Source organism: Aspergillus welwitschiae (assembly GCF_003344945.1).
Source record: "Aspergillus welwitschiae strain CBS 139.54b unplaced genomic scaffold BDQ94scaffold_39, whole genome shotgun sequence".
Classification (NCBI taxonomy): Eukaryota; Fungi; Ascomycota; class Eurotiomycetes; order Eurotiales; family Aspergillaceae; genus Aspergillus; species Aspergillus welwitschiae.
This window is the reverse complement of record NW_020798733.1, coordinates 202,508-219,880: the sequence shown is the minus strand read 5'-3', so window position 1 is coordinate 219,880 and position 17,373 is coordinate 202,508. Positions and strand designations below refer to the sequence as shown.

Genomic DNA, 17,373 nt, shown 5'->3' with positions numbered 1-17,373 from the left:
CCAACCATTCATCCAGCTGATTGCGCCTCCCGGTGATGCCGGCCAGAGTGACACGTCAAGGCGGCCACCAAGCATAACACTGCTACACGGCGAGAAATTGAGATTCGCATAGGTTGAATGGATTCGAATTCCGAAAAAAGTCCGTCTGGTGGAGGAAGAAGGTGACTAAGTAAGGGGTAAATTCAGCTTAATCTACTTCAAATCTATTGGGGCGATCAGTCAGATATTATATTAATCTACTAGCTACGGTAGTCTGACCCATTGATGGGGCAGCGCTAGAAATTTGTGTCATGCTGGACTGGAGGCTACTTTCTGACTTGTGCGTCTGACTGTGGAGGCAGTGTCTTGGGGTTGCATCGATAGTGCTGGTTCAGCAGTAGCGTTGAAACGGCGATGGTTTAGCGTCGTCGCGAAGTTTTGCTTCTTTGGATGGGGATGGATGATGTGACAGGATCCGAGCTGTAACCTAAGTAGTTCATAGTTACAGAAGTATAGGATCGTGGTGTATCTGATACGTGAGTGGTACGTCTATTCGCTGGGTACTTCTGATATATACTATCGTCTCTTGTGTTATCACCGGTGTTGCCCTGCAATGCATGTACTCCGTACTATAGGTTGTGTTTCTTTTGATGATCGATCACGGATACTCATCACTATGGGTTTGTGAAAGCAGCGTAGTACTTTTGATAGGATATATTGCTTTTTCTAAGCAAAGTTGCTGCTTCTCCAGATCAAGTTGGAGGATTAACCGAGCATTACGACCATGCATACACTGTATTTTGAGGTGGAGATATATATTTAGACCGGGTATACGGGGACTCCGAATATTTAATGGCACCGATTATTCTTTCCGAGTACGGGTACTAGTAATAGATAAACAATATAGTTTTACAATAAGCGTGGGTTGAGCCTTTGCCTCACTATCAGATTCTGGTAATACCTAGGATAATCTTGTGAAAGTGAAGTAGAGTGTGGTCGTCTAGAGGGCGGGGTGTATTGGAATGCTGAATCCGTACTTGCCGTGACTCCTGCCGGGCACTCCATTGCTAGCAAATACCACACGAGACCTCCATTTCCATCTGCACCCTGTCTGCACCGGCAGCAGCAGCAGTCACTCGACATGATCTTTGTGTTACCTGACTCTACAAACTGACAGTTGACACATTCTATGCAGAACACCCACCCATCAAAACCAATCCAATATGGTTGCATGCAATGGATGGTTTAATGCAATCATCAACAACAGCCAATTCTTGCATACTATGTCTGTCTGTCTGTCTGTAAACCGCAGCAGTACTCGAGAGTACCTCCCACAGTAGCCACGAGCATGGCATCCTCCTGCTCAGCCGGAGTTTTGCGAGTGGGGTAGCTGAGCTGAGTAAATGATTGAAATTTGCTCGAGCACTGGGGCATCTGCAAGTAAGTGGACCCCTTGCTGTTGGAGGTATCCCGTCCGCAGGTAGGGAATGGTAGACGACGCAGACGCGAGGTGAGTTCGGCTTTGCTGTAGCTAGCAGGAGAGATTTCAGTTCTTCCGGCATGATCGACATCAAGGACATGGTGAGTGCCAGAGTCCTGGGAACAAAGTGTGGCAACAAGTAAAAATTTTGTATAGTTACTCCATCCTGCGCTCATGAAAACCATCTCCACTTTGAAAGTTTGGATGAACATGCGGACAGGACAGGCTGGGCCTGTCAGGGTCAGTGTTGGTTCCCGCACTGCTGGAACTACTCGGACGCTAGACTGCAACAGGCACGACGAGGATCGATCGCGTCCGCCAGGGATGGATCCGCGGTTTCGTTCCTTGGTCCTTCCTCGGTCGCTTCGCCATGACGATTCGGACATCTCCATCTCCCTCTTGACAGACAAGGCACGAACTATGGAGTAAACTTTAGGTCATGAATCCACCACTTGGCGATTCGTGCCTGCCACCCTTTGATGGTTCGCAATATTCCCCTTCAGTCAATTGCGTCCGGGTTTTCTCCCCGAGACACCGGCAATGGCGCCGTGTCCCTTACCGATATTGGATTGAACATGTCGCTGAACCGTCACGTGGGAGCCAAAATTATCCACCCGCGCGCGCGGGTTGCAGCCATCGTGAATCTCCGATCTCTCCCACCTTTCCAGCTGGATGACGAGATTCTTCCGTCCAGCCATACCGACCCACCCACCATGTCTCCTGGCTGAATCAGATCTGCTTATTGCCCCGAGATCCCACGGGCTCCATGGGACTAATGTATCCCTCTGAATCCGGCTAATCATGACTCCTGCCTGCAAGAATCTCGGGGTTCCATCCTGGTGCGTCGGGGACTACGCGGCCTGCACATTGGCCAAATCAGGAACGTCAATCCCAACTTGGTCTGGATCAGACGCTTCCCTCTCCTGAGCTAGAACAGCTCTGTTTGGTCACTAATCAAAATTGGATACAGGTTCAGCACTGGCTGCGGAGGTTCCGGATCGTGCACCCACTGCGCTAAGCGGGCCGGGGCGGTTCCTCAGCCGGGAGTCTGTGTGTGCTTGCCAACCATGGATCTCCCAATCGTCCAGCGCACGACAATGGCGCTGGGACTGGTTTCTGATGAGAGACCAGATCGTGTGCCGACATAGTTACTCCGGTAGACAAGAAACCCTCAGCAAATGTATTCACCGACCATCAATTTGACGGTTAAACCAAATATCTGTCCGAAGTAGGCAACCGTCTATCCCGTCTTCAGCCCGGTGGAACCCTCTCTGCCTGCTGAGTAGCCGAACTAATTCCAACATACAGAACACTGGCATGGTATCGGTTTTACATACCATGATGATCACATCGAGTCCTGCCAGCCGAGAAGGATTCATCCAATCCGCGTCCGTCCCCTCGATCGGCAGTTCGTCAGGACGATGCGGGTTTGCCCACTATCCGACTATCGTTCGTTGCCATTGGCCCCGATCGAAGACTTGGGCCCATCCAGTCCCCCTCCGCCCCAGTCAGGAGATCACGTCCTCTTCCTACCCCTCAGGCAGCCACAGCTGAATTCTCGCCCTAGCAAGGATCATAGCTGTTCGATAGACTATGCAGCAACTAGGGATAACTAGCACAAGGAGGAGCTCAGCTCTAGTCCAGCGGAGACTCCGAGTTGCTGCTCAAAGGAGCTGGAAACGGCCGCCACGAGCAATTCACGAGACCCAATGTGAGCTCTATTCGCCTGCCCCTGCCGCTGCTCGTGGGTGTGGGCACCATACGGGATATGGCCCGTGTTGAATGACAGAAAGTCCCGAGACACCGGTGCTAATGTGGAGAGGGACATTGCACTCGTCCAGACTGGCCTGTGTCGCTCCACTGCCCATCCCGTCCGCACGGTCAGGGAATGGGTCAGTACTCAGTTCACTGTAGGCTGGGACGCACTGCGCAGAAAGTTCACCTCCCTTTCTGATACGCTCATCGTGTCATCACGACGCTGTTCCCCTCCGTTTCCCTTTGCAGGTGCTCAGCGGCGAATCCCCTGCACCCGTGATGTCAATGCCATGGAGACCAAACTTTGATCGTCGGAGGGGATGCAAAGAGTCAAAGACATGGGTTTTGCAACCCCATTGACAGCTATCTCTCTATTGGTCCTCTCCGAAAGAAACTTTGATTTGGAATTCCCAGCCGTTCTGACGGTGCTGAGAGGCCAAAGATACAGGGGGACCCATCGGGATCGGACTCCTCTCAGCCACGCTATGCTGCAAGAGGTATTATCGTGGATGGGGGGGTGTTAAGCTTGCCACTATTGCTCGCTCATGAATCGTGCTCACACACCAGCCCACCTCATTGCATCAGCCCCCGGTAACCCAATCCAACCCCCCTTGTCCAGGGTTTCCTTTGCTTTTCCTACTTATTTAAAGTGATCTTTCCTCCCACAGAGAGAGTCCTTCCTCTCCCTCAGATCGATACGAGGATAAACCTCTTAATCAAAGCCTTTATTCTTCCATGTGTTAGGTTGCCGTTTTGCGTCGCTATTTTTCTTGTATAGTGAGTTGTTGCCGCTGCTTCTCCGGAGAGACCTCTGCTGAGCCTGACCTTCCTCCACGGCCTACAGTCAACCCCTCCAGATACCCCAAGCAGTCGCCACAACTCACTCGCACTCCTTCTCCCGTGAAGAACACAACACTTTCGAGGCCCACAGAAATCCCAGATCTTGCTGATACCCAAACAATCACAATGGCTCCATCTATCTTGTCCCCCGTCCCTAGCAGCTTTGCTTCCCCCCTCTCCCCCAAGATGCCCAGACGTATCTCGGGGTTCGCGGAGAGTGACACAATGTCCAATAATGGTATGTCTCGCTCAATCACTTCCAGAAGGGTGTCCTCCCGCAGGCTCGACCCTCAGGAGACGGAATTCTCCAGGAAGTTGTCTATCCTACAGCGCCAGACCGGCGATGAGCTGGGCTTGACCATCTCGGGTGACTCCTATGAAATGGTCCTGTCCTGGATTCAGGACGAGCGTATGACCCTTGTGCCCCCCGACGGCAGCGACTATGACAAAGTCCTTGGCTGGGCGCAGCTCTTCGTTACAAGACTCCGGTCCTTCGAAGAGGCTATTGAGGGCTTCACCAACGTCAGCGGCCTTGCCTTCCAGATGGCCTACGGATACTGCCTTCTCCTTCTCAAGGTATGATCGCCCGGATTAGGTACGAGAACCACGCTAATGGTCATTCATCTTAGCTCGGTGACGAGAATGCCTCCGCTTTGATGACATCCTTTGGCTTTTTCTATAGCAACTCCACAGCCCTCGGAAACCTTCTCGAACGGACCGCGCTTTTTAGTGTGAGTAGTGATATCCGTAGGCAGCTGGTGCAGGCCTTGGAGGACTTGGTGCACCTGGTCGCCAGTGTGGCCATGCACTTCCACAAGGCCGTTCTCCGCCTAGGTGATGAGTCGGAATACATCAACATCTACGAGGCTTTCCCGGAGCAAATTCACAGATTCCGCCGTGCCTGCGAAGAGATTAGCGAGTCCATGTGGCAGCACCAGCTTTTGAAGGAACGTGGTGACGAGACCAAAGGCAAGCTTCCTTCCCTTTCTTTGAAACCGAGCCATAAACTGACATTTTCCGAACCTCCAGTCGCCGATGTTAGGGCTGTCAGATCCTGGCTCACCCCCGAGGATCGTGTCCTCTCCAATGTTGCTGAGACCGTCTCACACCTTGCCCATGACCGTGAGGAGAACACCTGTCGCTGGGTCAAGCAAGCCCTGTTTGACTTCGTAACGAGCGAGAACAAGGTTATGTCCATCGTGGGCAAGCCAGGCTCCGGTAAAACTGTTTTGGCATCTGTGATTGTTGACAACTTGCAACACGCGATCCGCGGAGTCCCCTACAAGACTCTGTTTGTTCCCATCAGTAAGTCCAATTAGATCTTGGCCTCTCTAATCCATCTTTTACTGATTAAAATCTAGATGCTCGTCTTCCTGCCGGGACTAGACCCCGGGCTATCGTCAAGGCCATTCTGTCGCAGCTTTTTGAGAAGCGCATTGGAAACGTCGAGCTGCTCCAAATCCTGACTGATGCCTTCCAACGCAGCAAGAAGGCCACGAACGATAATGATTTCGATAATATCCTCTGGAATGCCTTGGAGAGCGCGTTGGTTGCCGCCCTTCACGGAGCCAAGGAACTGGTCATTGTTGTTGATGGTATTGACGAGGCTTCTTGTGGTGAATCCGTGCTGCTACAGAAGCTGAGCGCTGCCACAACGAAGGGCACAAACGTGAAGCTGATCACCCTGGGTGCTGAGACGCCAGCTAAGGCGCCAGGTCATATCACTGTGCCGGTCACAGATGAGCGAATTTTCGAAGACATTGCTACCGTTGTGCGGAGCCAGTTCCTGGAGGCCAAGGAAAGCGTCGTCTTCCCTGAGCTTGATGATATTGAGCAGGAATCGATTGTGGATCGTATCACCGAAGCGTCCAAGGGCTCATTCCTGTGGGCCAAGCTTGCCTCGAAGCGCGTTCGCAGCGCGGATAATGCCGATACCCTGAACAAAGCGGTGGATGATGTTGTCAACGCTAAGATGACCATCACCAATCTCGTCCTCGAAACAGTGCAGCAAAAGGGCGTAACCGATGAGGCTCGCCTAATGTTGTTGTGGCTCGCGACTGCTGATCGCCCTCTTCTGATCAAGGAATTGCAGACTTTGGCCTCTATCCAGGTTGACAAGTTGGCGATCGCCGAGGGCTACCAGGTTGAACCACGCAAGGTCCTTAAGCCTGTCAACTCTTTGGTGTTTGTTCAGGACGGGCAGGTCTATCTTCGTCACGGCCTCATCCGAGAAGCGGTCTTGGATGTCTTTTCCAAAGGCAAATTGATCCCCAACGTCAAGGACCGTCACGCCGACTTTGTGACTAGGCTGTTGATCTATATCAAGTCGTATGTGACCGAGCCTCAGGGTAAGGAGCCGTCTCTCTCCCCTCTCATCGGCCATGAAACCGATTCGCTGGTCAGCAGATACCCCCTGCTTGAGTTTGCGGTTCAGTATTGGGTGTCTCATCTGAGACAAACAACCGTCTTTATCAACCAGGGTGAGACGGCTGCTGCCAAGGAGTTTGCCAAGGTGTGGCCGGTTTCGATCACCGTTCTCCTGCTTCAGAGGGCTCTCTGGGCGAACAGGCCCACGCCTGAATTGTTGACCTACCAGACCACTGTGACTACTATTTGTCGCCAAATTCTGAACCCCAAGGACCGGGTTACTCTTCAGTCTATCATCAACCTTGCGCTGTTCTTCCGTGACGTTGAATATATTCCGGAGGCGACACCCCTGTTGTTCGAGGCTACACGCCTGAGCCGCGAACTGTTGGTCAACAGCCCGTCCTTCACGGCACAATTGGCCAACATTTTCCTGGAGCTGACCGTCAGTCGCGTGACGGAGAGCAAGACGGAGATTATGACTATGCGCGAAGAGACTCTTAATCTCCTAGTCACTTGCTACACGAAGCTCTACGGCGAGTCCCACAAGATGGTCATCTCCACCCGGGAGCAGTTGGTCAAACACTATCAAACGATCAAGGAGTTCCAAAAGGCCGAGGAAATCAGCAAGCACATTAAAATCCTCACCGTCGGAGAGCAGGGCATCGAGTCACGTGAATTCCATGGTGACTGGGGAGTGCGCGTGAGAGGACATCGCGGCAAGGTTGTCCAGACCAAAATCAACGACTTCTTGGAGATTGAAGAACATGACTCCTTGATTGAACGTTTTGAATCATTCAACTTTGAAGCCTTGATCAAGGAAGCCGAACAGTATACTGCGCAGGGCAAGATCGACCTCGCCGAGCGCATCTACGTCGAAATCTGGCAGCGCGTGAACAAGGAATGCCGCACCAACATGTCTTCCCTGTGGGAAGAGAGGAAGCTGGCGTCTGTTCTTGCTTACTCTCAGTTTCTGAAGTCCCAGAAGAAGGAATACCAAGCTGCTTCCATTCTGTCCAGTGCCTGGCAGGAGCACGAGCAGACTAGCCTTACCATCTCTGATACCTCGGTCTCTTACTTCCAGGAGATCGCAAAGATGATGAAGGTGGTCGGCATTTCTACCCTGGCTCTGACCGTGTTTAAGCATTGCTCTGAGTACTACAAGAGCACGAACCGCACCCAGACTTCAAGCTACAAAGAGGTACAGCAGAGCATCGAGTCCACATCGAAGGAGGTCATGCAGTCCTTCAGCTCCGAAACGGTCATGTCTGAGACCACGGTTGAGGAAATGGTTTACGAGGCATCGAGCTCCATTACCACCATGTCCCAGATGTCTTTCACTGCGACGACCGAGCTCTATGCTCAATATGTTGAACAGCACCGCTGGCAGGCCGCAACTCGGCTGATCAAGAAGGTTCTCCACGGTGTTTGGCCTGCACTCTTCGCCCCGAACTTGCAAGATGTTACCCTCCCTTCCAAGCATGTAGAGAGCTGTATCGACCTTGCCGAGCGTCTCAGCAAGTGCTACTATTCTCGTCGTCGCTTGAGCAAGGAGGAAGATATCCGCGTCCGTATCTACCGCGCGCTACGGGGCGGTCGAAAGGTCGACGACAAGCTCAGGCAACGCAACACGGACGAGCTGCTTCGCTTGCTGAAGCGCAACTCGCAGACTGACAAGATCATTAGCCTCCACCAGGAGTTGTTGAATGACTACGTCGGCCACTACGGCCCTGGCGATGCAATTGTGATCAAGACCCTGTGGACTTTGGCCGAGCTGACGCACCCTCGCCCCATCTTTGTTGATTACTACCTGCAGATCGTTCGCACTCTGAACAAGGAATCTCCTACTTGCCATCCCGAAGCATTCCAGCCGCTGGTCGTTGTCGCGACCGAGCTGTGGAATCAAGGCCGGTACTCTGATGCTGTGCAGCACTTCAAGATCCTTTTCACTTCCTTCATCAGCAATCCCAAGCTCAGCCCCAAGTTCCAGGACCAGACCTTCGTGCAGACGATCTTTAACCGGTACACTCACTGCTTGCGCAGCGTTCGCACTGAGTTTACTGCTCTGCACCAGGTCACTGTTGAATACCAGACCAAGGTGAAGGCGGTGTTTGGTGTTACCGCTACCATCAGCCTGCAGGCATCTCTGACCCTCGCAAAGCTGTGCCAGGAGTCCAAGTCGTATGAGGTCCAGGCCATCAACATCTACGAAGAGCTGCTCGCGACAAAGTCTCAGGAGATCGATCTTGGAGAGATCTCCAATACCCTGGACGCTATCTACGAAGAGCAGGCAGCGCTCGTGACGGAGAATGCGGAGTCTGTGACTTCGCAGCAGGCCGACCGCGCTCTGAAGGTATTGAAGAAGCGCACCACGACGGTGCGGAAAACCCACGGTTGGGCCCATGAGGAATCCCTCACCCGGATGAAGCAGATGATCGCTTTCCACGCCGAACGCAAGGAAACTGAGACTGTATTGAGCGAGCTCAAGGAAGCGACCGTGGAAATTCTGAAGTCCGAGACGTCTTCCACTCGGTTGATTGCGGCCGCCTCCACTATCGCGTCTAGCTACATCGCATCCAACCAGATCCAAAAGGCGACCGAGCTTACTCAAGAGATCTATCGCCAGATTGTTATGAAGGATACCTCCAACGTCAAGTCCGTGCAGTTCGACCTTGCTTCTAAGGAGCGTCAGAGCCTCAGTTTCCTGGCACAGCTCGAGTACAGTCTGCGCCGTAGCACGTCAGTTACGATCACCGAGATCCTGGCCGCTTTGACGACCGAATATGTCTACTTCGAAGAATTCAGAAGCTTGACCAAGTCCAAGACGAGCTCCATTCACACGGTCTCTGTGTCCACCGCGCGCCTGTACCACTTCTTGCTGTCCAACAACCGACAGACCGCTGCCGCTCGCGTGTTTGACGAATTTGTGGACTACTTCGTCGCTACCGAGGGCAAGCGGGTGAAGCTGACCGAGCCTGCGCAGGTACGCATTTTTGCTGAGACAATCCTGCGTCACTTCAGCACCCACCGCTCGGACGACTTCGTCCGCTCCATCGGTATCACTAGCAATGACTACGTGGACCAGCTGCTGAAGAGCCAGCGATGGGGTAGCGCTTGCGACCTTGCCCTTGCCTCTTTCCACTACATCAAGTCTCACCAAGAGGTCTACCGCTCTGTTGGCATCGTCAAGTTCATCTTCGCTCTTGGTATGACTATTGCAGGCCGCGACCTCGTCACTCGTCCTGACGAAGCCTCTCGGAAGAAGATGCTGGGTGTCTCTTCTGTTATCATTAAGGAAGCGCTTACCGTCATCAAGGGTCTGAAGCTCGACATGGGCGGCGTGAACTTTGAGCAGCTCAGTAAGCTGATTGGATTGCTGGGAGAGCTGAAGGATTATGGCAACCTCGCCTGGCTCCTCACCATCCTGTGGGACAGCCGCGAGGCGCACCGCAACTGGCCTTCCTACACTCTTTCTCTCGGCCACCGTCTCATTATCGCTCGCTTCCAGATCGGCAAGTACAAGGACGCTATTCGTCTGGCCGAAGACATCACTTACAACTGCCGTCGCGTGCACGGACCTCGTCACCCCAGCACGCTTGAGATGTCGACTCTGCTGACGCAGCTGTACACCAAGGTGGCTACCAGCCACCAGAACCACAAGGAGCTGGCCAACCGCTACTACAAGAAGTGCGCTCAGGTGCACGAGGGTATTCTTCGTGCCTTCAGCGACCCCTACTATGCTGACTACGAGGACAACCTCGAGGCCAGTTTGAGCATCGATGGCTCGATGTACGGCGATGTGCAGGACAGCACCGCTGATACTGTTCCTGAGGCCCAGCGCGTTCGCCAGCACCTGCAGCTCTTCAAGCTGGCCGTTGAGCGTCTGGGTGACTGGCCCGGCGACTACCAGGACTACGTGCGTATGAACCGGGATGTGTTCGGAGCATACCTCGAGGATCTGAATGGAGTCGAGGGTGTGGAGAAGTGGAACCCGAAGGCGTTTGGCTCTGGCAAGGCCTCGAGCAACGAGGATGTGTTGAACCTGGACCTGCAGTCTTGGGATATTCTTGATACCCAGGCTAGCCCTATTGCAGTTGAGCCCGAGGAGGAATTGTAATGATCATGTTTGCATGGGATTTGATGATTGGTTCATGTTGTGATATTCTTGTCTTGGATTTACTTGGCTTTGGTTGATTCCCTCTATCAGTTTGCTTTCCACTTACTTGCCTAACACCTAATTGACTGCTTGTGCGACGCTTAATATGGCTCTTGCGTAGTGTGTAACGTCTATAAATGTATCTCGTAGGCATAAACATAGTATATGGTGTGGGATGAATGTAGGGGTGTCGTAGGAGGATATGAACAAAGATACATTAATTCATGTGACTAACTGTAAAAATATACTGAATCTGAATCATGTTTCCACTAGACTACCTAATAAGTGAACTAATTATTCCTTTCGACCCATAGCCCTCCTACCGCTGCTCTTCATCTGGATGTCCCTCGGGACGACCTTCATAGTGACTCTGCGGCAAATGGTTCAGCTCATCCTCTTGACGATCGAGTTTATAGTTGGTCAACCAGAAGCCGGCAGCGCCGACAAATGCCAGAATTGCTACGACGGCGTAGTTCCACACCAGGAGCGGATCGTTGGATAGCCCCACAAGTGCTTGTCCGATGGCGGACGAGAATGCGTTCATGAACAAGGCTACGGCTTGCACGAGGGAGCGCATGTTGCGCGGTGCTTTGGTGAAGGCGTATTCGAGCGAGGTCACGGATGCGAAGATCTCGGAAATGCCGCCCAGGATGTAGATCAGCGCTTGAACCCAGACGGATATGGGCGAGTGCGAGTTGTATTCATCCAAGCAATAGTTGGCTTGTTTTCCACATTCGCCTTTTTGGTAGATGTAGTACTGGGTGACGGTGGCGGCGATCATGGATAGACCGGCGGCGATGAAGCCCGCGGTGATTCGCTTAAGGGGGGTGAATTGGATGCCGACCCTTCGGAGAAATGGGTATACTAGTTGGTCCATGATGGGGATGAAGATGATGAGCGAGAGGGGGTTGAGGTTGTTGATGATGTCGTTGGGAACTCCGCCCAGACGCATGGTAGCCGCCTGCGAGGTCAGATTGTTTAACATTTGGTTGTAGGCCAGCCCTAAAGAGTTAGTATTTGAAAGGGACAAGGGAGGGGTTAGATCATACAATACAGCGGGTACCATAGAAACACCTTGCATGCTTTCAGACCACGAGCTACCTCATCCACCCATTCATCATCGAAGGTCATCCATTGGGGACGACTGGCACCCAAAGCACTGGGCTTGACCGAATCCCAGAAGGGGGTGGGGTTCTTCTTGAACCTGGTCCAATATCAGAAAATCCTTCAGAGTCTCTACACGGTGAGGGAACTTACATTCTTGCAGGATTCAATGACCAGCGTCCCTCCATGGCCAGCTTCCACAGCCTGAAGGCCTGCAGGTACACCGACCCGGTTGGCTTAACCAGGTAGTACTTGTTGCGGCAGATGAACAACACGGTAGGGCAGAAAGTAAACATGATGGTTGGCAGGAGATACGAGAGCCAGAAGCCGACGTAGCGCTCCGCATACACCATACTCACTTGTCCAAGAATAGAGCCGATATTGATCATCATATAGAAGTACAGGTAGATGCGCGCGACGGTGGCAGCATGGTCGACAATGACGCGCTCTCCTGAAGGGAGGGTCTTGATGTACGGCCTGCTTTCCCGATATTGCTCGGCGATCAACGGTGAAATGTTTGATCTGATCCACTTAGCAAGCGACTGACATGAGTTTATAGCGATGGCTCACTTGAAACCACCTGTTCCCACTCCCATGATAACCAGACCGATCGAGAAACAAGCAATTGCACCGTGTGGATTCTTAATAACAGGTGGGATGGCTGAAATGACGAGAATGGTATGTCCAAGCAAGGCGACACCGATCGAGAACATGATGGTGCGAAAGCGACCCCAGTACTGGTCAGCCATGTAGGCACCCATCAGGGGCATGATGTAGGACCAGAAAGAGTTGACTGACGGTCAGCAGCTGTTTATTTTGTATATGTGGCAACTTACACAAGGTCAATCCAGTGGAAGCTTGCTGTCCCATGCCCAAAGCACCCGGTACCAGATTGTCTAGGCCGTGGGTCGCACCGGCAGATGAGCCTTCAGGAAGAGGACGCTGGATAAAGTTGACGACTGTCAATGTTAGCAGGGAACGGAATGGGGTAGTGATGTACGTACAAACTGCTGTGGTTCCATAGTAGGAGAAGCGCTCGCACAATTCCACAAAGGCCACAGTATAGGCTGTCCAGGGGATTTTGCCGGAGACGCGACGCAGAGTCCTCAGTTCATCCGGAGAAGGGAAGTCTTTCTGTAGAGCTGCATCGTCTTCATATGCAGCCGACGAGGTGAAACCACCTTTCTCTGCTGTTTCACGAACCTCCTCGATCTCAGGCGAGGTGGCAGGACGCAGCTCGGATGAGATTCGATCCCTCTTCTCATCTGGATGCGCATCATGAGCAAAGGCTGCCGACTTTGCAATTTCTGCTACTTCAGCAGTGTCTGAGGGGTTCATGATGGGCGCAACAAGGACAGACGCGCAGAGGGGAGAGAGAATGATAAAACGCGGTTGAGAGGGGTAAGATGTCCAGGGGAATAGAGGTCTTTAAAATGGACTGGCCAAGGTCGCACAGCCGATCAGTTGTGCAGTGAATGAGAGTCTGAGCGGGAGGCGACCATTATCGCTTGTTTTGTGCCACCTCCAATCATGGAAGGAAGTGAGCGCAAGTTGAGTTTTGGTGGAAGAGCCTACTTATCGGCTGGCTGTCCTCGACACAGTCGGGGGAAAGTGAGGGTTCCTCCACGCCATATGGTGCCAAGATTCTGCCTTATCGCCGGTTGTGCAACGAGAAACAATTATTATTCATGTCCCCTCAGTGACCCGGGCACCCTCTCGGTCATGCTTTCCGGGGTATCAGCCAACGAGGCCGTGGCATTTGTCTCAGCTCAAGCTGGGCACTCTCCCTCATGGCCACCGCGATAAGGCCAGGAGAACAATCGGATTGGTGCGTGGGAGTCGAGGTGGCTTGGCAGGTCTTGGGAAAGGAAGTGGTTAATGTGGCACTGGCGGAATGTTGGGCTTGGCTGGCAGGCTGGGGTGCAACCTCACGGCTTGGCTTGACCGGAGGCACCAATGATGGCTTTGAGAGAATTGACACTGCACCAATCCCCAAGATTAGGATGTCAGGGTCCTGATGCCACCACGCGACCCTATCGGAGTAGCCCGACAGTCCCTTGCCTTGACTCATGGAGGGTCGTTGTTACACCATCTCGGACTTTAACCTCAAAGGGGCCAAAGAAGGAAAAAGTAAGAGCGGGAGCCCGACGGAGGATGCTAGTCATAAACGTGGAAATATACCTGTTCCCGCCACCACAGTTCTTGGTGACACTACCTTTCTATGAGATGATACGCTGGAGGGGTCGTCCGGCCAAGCGATCATGTGCAAGTGAGAAATTTATGCTGTCTAGGACAGTGTACATACACTCCCTGCATCTGCCATCATTTTGGACACCCTGAAAAATTGTCGTTGATGGTCTGACTATATTAATTTCTCGAGAGGTCCAGAGGATTGCGACAAATGGGAACGGAGAATATAAGCGAGATGATGAGGTAAAAAAAATATGGGGTAGCTCCTTGCTTCCCCGCATACCAACCGATGATCATTGCCGACCAGGGATTCTTACTCAACCCAAAGAAGCCTGTGGGGTGAGACACGTTCTAGACTGCCCACGAAGTCGTAGGGGTTTGCAACGAGCCTCATGTAACAAAGTCTCTATCTCTATTTGCATCTGACCACACCCCTCTCAGATTCCATGTGGCCGAGGCTCGATGCATTGTGGAGATCCCTCAACGCTCCGGACCTGCCATATGATGTAGAACTGCTTCTCCACTACTCGCGATGTTTAACAATACCGCAAAAGACTTCTGATACTCAACAACAGCGTGTAAAACCTTCTAAATGCTATTCTTTTTTTATATGCCATCAATCATCCACTGTATCGGCAAGAAAGTATGCAGAGCTATCGTTGTCAGCATTCTATCACACTGTCAGTACCCTGTTTAGGAGTATATGATTATCCCGTGCATTAGCGATCAGACCAATGGAGTGGGTGACTCTGTACATGATGGTGTAGTGCCTGCATAACGTGGTGAAAATTATGTAGTATCACCGGTTGGGAGTATGGATATAGATAAGCATTGAGCTTTAATTTCTCCTATTCAATGCATATCAATCCACATTCATAGCCTGGATCAAGTCCCTTCACCAGATAATTTTCCAGCTTCATGAAGGCATCCCCCCGGCCTCTGATCTTCCTTGCTAATCTTCCCCACTACAAGCAGCTAAAAACATAAAAGCAATCACATACAGGGTCGAAGTGGGGCAAGTGAAAAGAAAGATTATCGTGCCGGATAAGAGAAAAATGGGTATCTATGACAATATCTCCCAAATTGTCGTTAGCTAAGAGGAAGAGCAAGATGAGCGTATTACTCCCACAACAAGTCTAACCAACGTGCGGCGGCACCATGGAACAACAGCTTCTGATAATATGGCGAGGGGGTAATGATAGAAGATGTAGCATGTCCAACTGGACTGAGTAATTTGAGACCGATTAAATCTTGCCCTAAGCTTTATTCTCCTTTGATACACTACCGCATTTGCCTGCCCTCGGGGAATAATAATGGAATGTTTCTGAGGATGGGAATGATCAATTCTCACATGATTATTAGCATCTAATTACAATGCGAAAAATGCTATGTCTTATCTACATCACTCATCACAGCGGTATATAGCTATCAAATCATACTCCAAACAAAGTAAACAAACCAACTCCCATGGCAATAAATGCAGAAAGCCAAGTATACGAAACATCCATGATTCTTGATGCCGTACTACTCGATCCACCACAGCATTTCCCGTTGTAAGTAACGTTGTTCATTTGAGCTGCGACTTCGAAGACCGAGCCTTGGACGTTGCCATCGTTATAGTAATCGACGAGGAGGAAGTTGGGGGGACGGTCCCATTTTGCTGTTACAAAATGGCAATGTCAGTATGTCGTCCTCTCGTATATGTGCTGTGCTGATGATGGTATCTCACCCCGACAATTGTTCGCCATCAATCCTAGACTTCCATACCCCGACACTGCATTTGTCTCATTGATCTGCGCGGTATCCGGAACGAGGATATCGATCCCCTCAAACACGATCTCAAGATTCAGATTATGGTTGATCATGTACATTCTCTCCTCTGCCTGCGCAGCCGTGATCCCCGGGGGCCGCTGCACTGTGCAGGGGAAGGAAGTATTCAGCGGCGAGAAAGGCGTCTCCCACATCTGAGTGAACTCGTCCAAAATGTACGGGATAGCAGTCTGATTGGCCTGATAGTCCATGAAAACGACAGCGCGATTACCTTTTAAGATCATCTCCGATAGTGTAGGCCAATCGTCCAGACTCATAGGGATTTTCCACGGCTCGTACACGTAGTCGATGAGACCGGAGTTCTCGATGGGAGTGGTAAAGTTCCAGGGCGAAACGTAATCGGAGTTGACGATCAGGATGGTTACAACATCGTAGGGATTTTCCTTCATCCAGTCGGTCACGGTGGTGAGGTACTCTTCTAGGGTGCCCATGTTTAGGAGGTCGCAGGAGGTGTGGCAGAGGTAGATGTCGTTTTCGTAGTAGTGGGCTTCGAAGGATACTGGATTGTTTTTAGCGGTGGATTGCTAGTATCGGAAGGTGGTCCTTACGCATGCGCACTCCATCCTCCAGCTGAGTCTTCACCTTGTACATCTGATTCGCTGCGATGTTGTTCTTCTTCACGAAAGGACTGTTGTGTGCCGTGACCATAGTAATGTTCGAGTATTGTCGGCTGCAGAACTCGGTGTAGCCATTGCAAGGCTGCGAGTTGGCTGGCTCGGTCGCAGTGGTTGTCGAGGTGCTACTGGAGTTGCGTGTGCCGGTGACCACCACATTTGTATCCGTAGTCGTGGTGGCAGTGGTGGTGCCATTGGTAGAAGTGGTTGTATTTGCCGCGGTGGTGGTGGTGAAGGTCGTTTGGGAGACGCTATCTCCGACCGTGATGGTAGTGGTGTAGCTGAGATAACTACCGGTAGGAACGGCAGCAGCAGTTTCGGTGGTCACGACAATAATCGAATCGCTATCGGTTCCTGAGTGAGTGGACGAGGCAGATGTTGTAGAGGCATCGTCGGTAATGGTGGTGACTTCGCTCGTGCTCTTGGCGCCCACGTGGATTCCCCGCAGCAACAGGAGAATCCAAAGATACGCGATCGCGAGCATCGTGATGGTGAAGGAGCACGCGGATGAGGAAAACAGATCAACCCTAAAACATCGCGGCCTCACGAGATTTTATTGAAAGATCTTCTTTGCCACTGAGGCTGCCTCGGAGCCGATCTCTTGGCCAATCCACAGATTGCGCATCCCCAGATCGCGGAGATTCCAAAAGTGAGTCTTACGGGTGACGTCGGCGGTGCCGCGCAAGAAAAGCTTGGCTGGCTTGGTTCTTTCTTATTCTCCCGCGCAGCCCAAATCCATCCCAAGCAGTTGCATATCGTTTGCAATCGCTGGCAGGCTTTCTACGTGTCTGACATCATCCGAAATAGTTACACCAATTGTTATTTGCCCCTATGCCTGGCTTCGTCTATTCAGAAAAGGTGAGGGTACCTGACCGCGAATCTTTCTGCCTAGGGATGTGGTCCACGGTTAGTCCGCGTTTGCTGCAGAGTCTTTTTCCGGTGGGACCAACCACCAATCCTTCTTCGCGCATTGCAAGCCTGACAGAAGGAAGCATACTAATGCAAATTACTTAGGCATTGTTCTACACTGACGAAGACTAACCTCCCATTATCGATAAGTC

At 51.8% G+C, this 17,373-nt stretch overlaps 4 protein-coding genes across 4 annotated transcripts; 1 reads left to right on the top strand and 3 right to left on the bottom strand.

Annotated features, from left to right (window-relative positions):
- Positions 1-564: 564 nt before the first annotated feature.
- BDQ94DRAFT_182637 (uncharacterized protein) lies at positions 565-2,174 on the bottom strand (the record flags this gene model as incomplete). Its single annotated transcript, XM_026774209.1, has 5 exons — positions 565-863; positions 922-1,142; positions 1,184-1,266; positions 1,298-1,877; positions 2,120-2,174. 5 exons carry the CDS (start codon positions 2,172-2,174, stop codon positions 756-758), a joined length of 1,047 nt encoding a protein of 348 aa, XP_026622153.1. The 3' UTR covers positions 565-755.
- A 2,006-nt stretch (positions 2,175-4,180) lies between these two features.
- On the top strand, positions 4,181-10,535 carry BDQ94DRAFT_174165 (NACHT domain protein; the record flags this gene model as incomplete). Its single annotated transcript, XM_026772289.1, has 3 exons — positions 4,181-4,630; positions 4,684-5,359; positions 5,416-10,535. The coding sequence occupies 3 exons, from the start codon at positions 4,181-4,183 to the stop codon at positions 10,533-10,535; spliced, it is 6,246 nt and encodes a 2,081-aa protein (XP_026622152.1).
- Positions 10,536-10,769: 234 nt separating this feature from the next.
- Positions 10,770-13,229, bottom strand: BDQ94DRAFT_151057 (putative MFS peptide transporter). Its single transcript, XM_026767691.1, has 6 exons — positions 12,683-13,229; positions 12,515-12,637; positions 12,249-12,471; positions 11,832-12,200; positions 11,624-11,778; positions 10,770-11,576 (listed from the first exon to the last, which is right to left on the bottom strand). The coding sequence occupies exons 1-6, from the start codon at positions 13,014-13,016 to the stop codon at positions 10,894-10,896; spliced, it is 1,887 nt and encodes a 628-aa protein (XP_026622151.1). The 5' UTR covers positions 13,017-13,229; the 3' UTR covers positions 10,770-10,893.
- A 1,977-nt stretch (positions 13,230-15,206) lies between these two features.
- BDQ94DRAFT_151054 (PI-PLC domain-containing protein) lies at positions 15,207-16,964 on the bottom strand. The gene is made up of 3 exons (XM_026767690.1): positions 16,247-16,964; positions 15,598-16,197; positions 15,207-15,528 (listed from the first exon to the last, which is right to left on the bottom strand). The coding sequence occupies exons 1-3, from the start codon at positions 16,794-16,796 to the stop codon at positions 15,302-15,304; spliced, it is 1,377 nt and encodes a 458-aa protein (XP_026622150.1). The 5' UTR covers positions 16,797-16,964; the 3' UTR covers positions 15,207-15,301.
- Between the last annotated feature and the right edge of the window lie 409 nt (positions 16,965-17,373).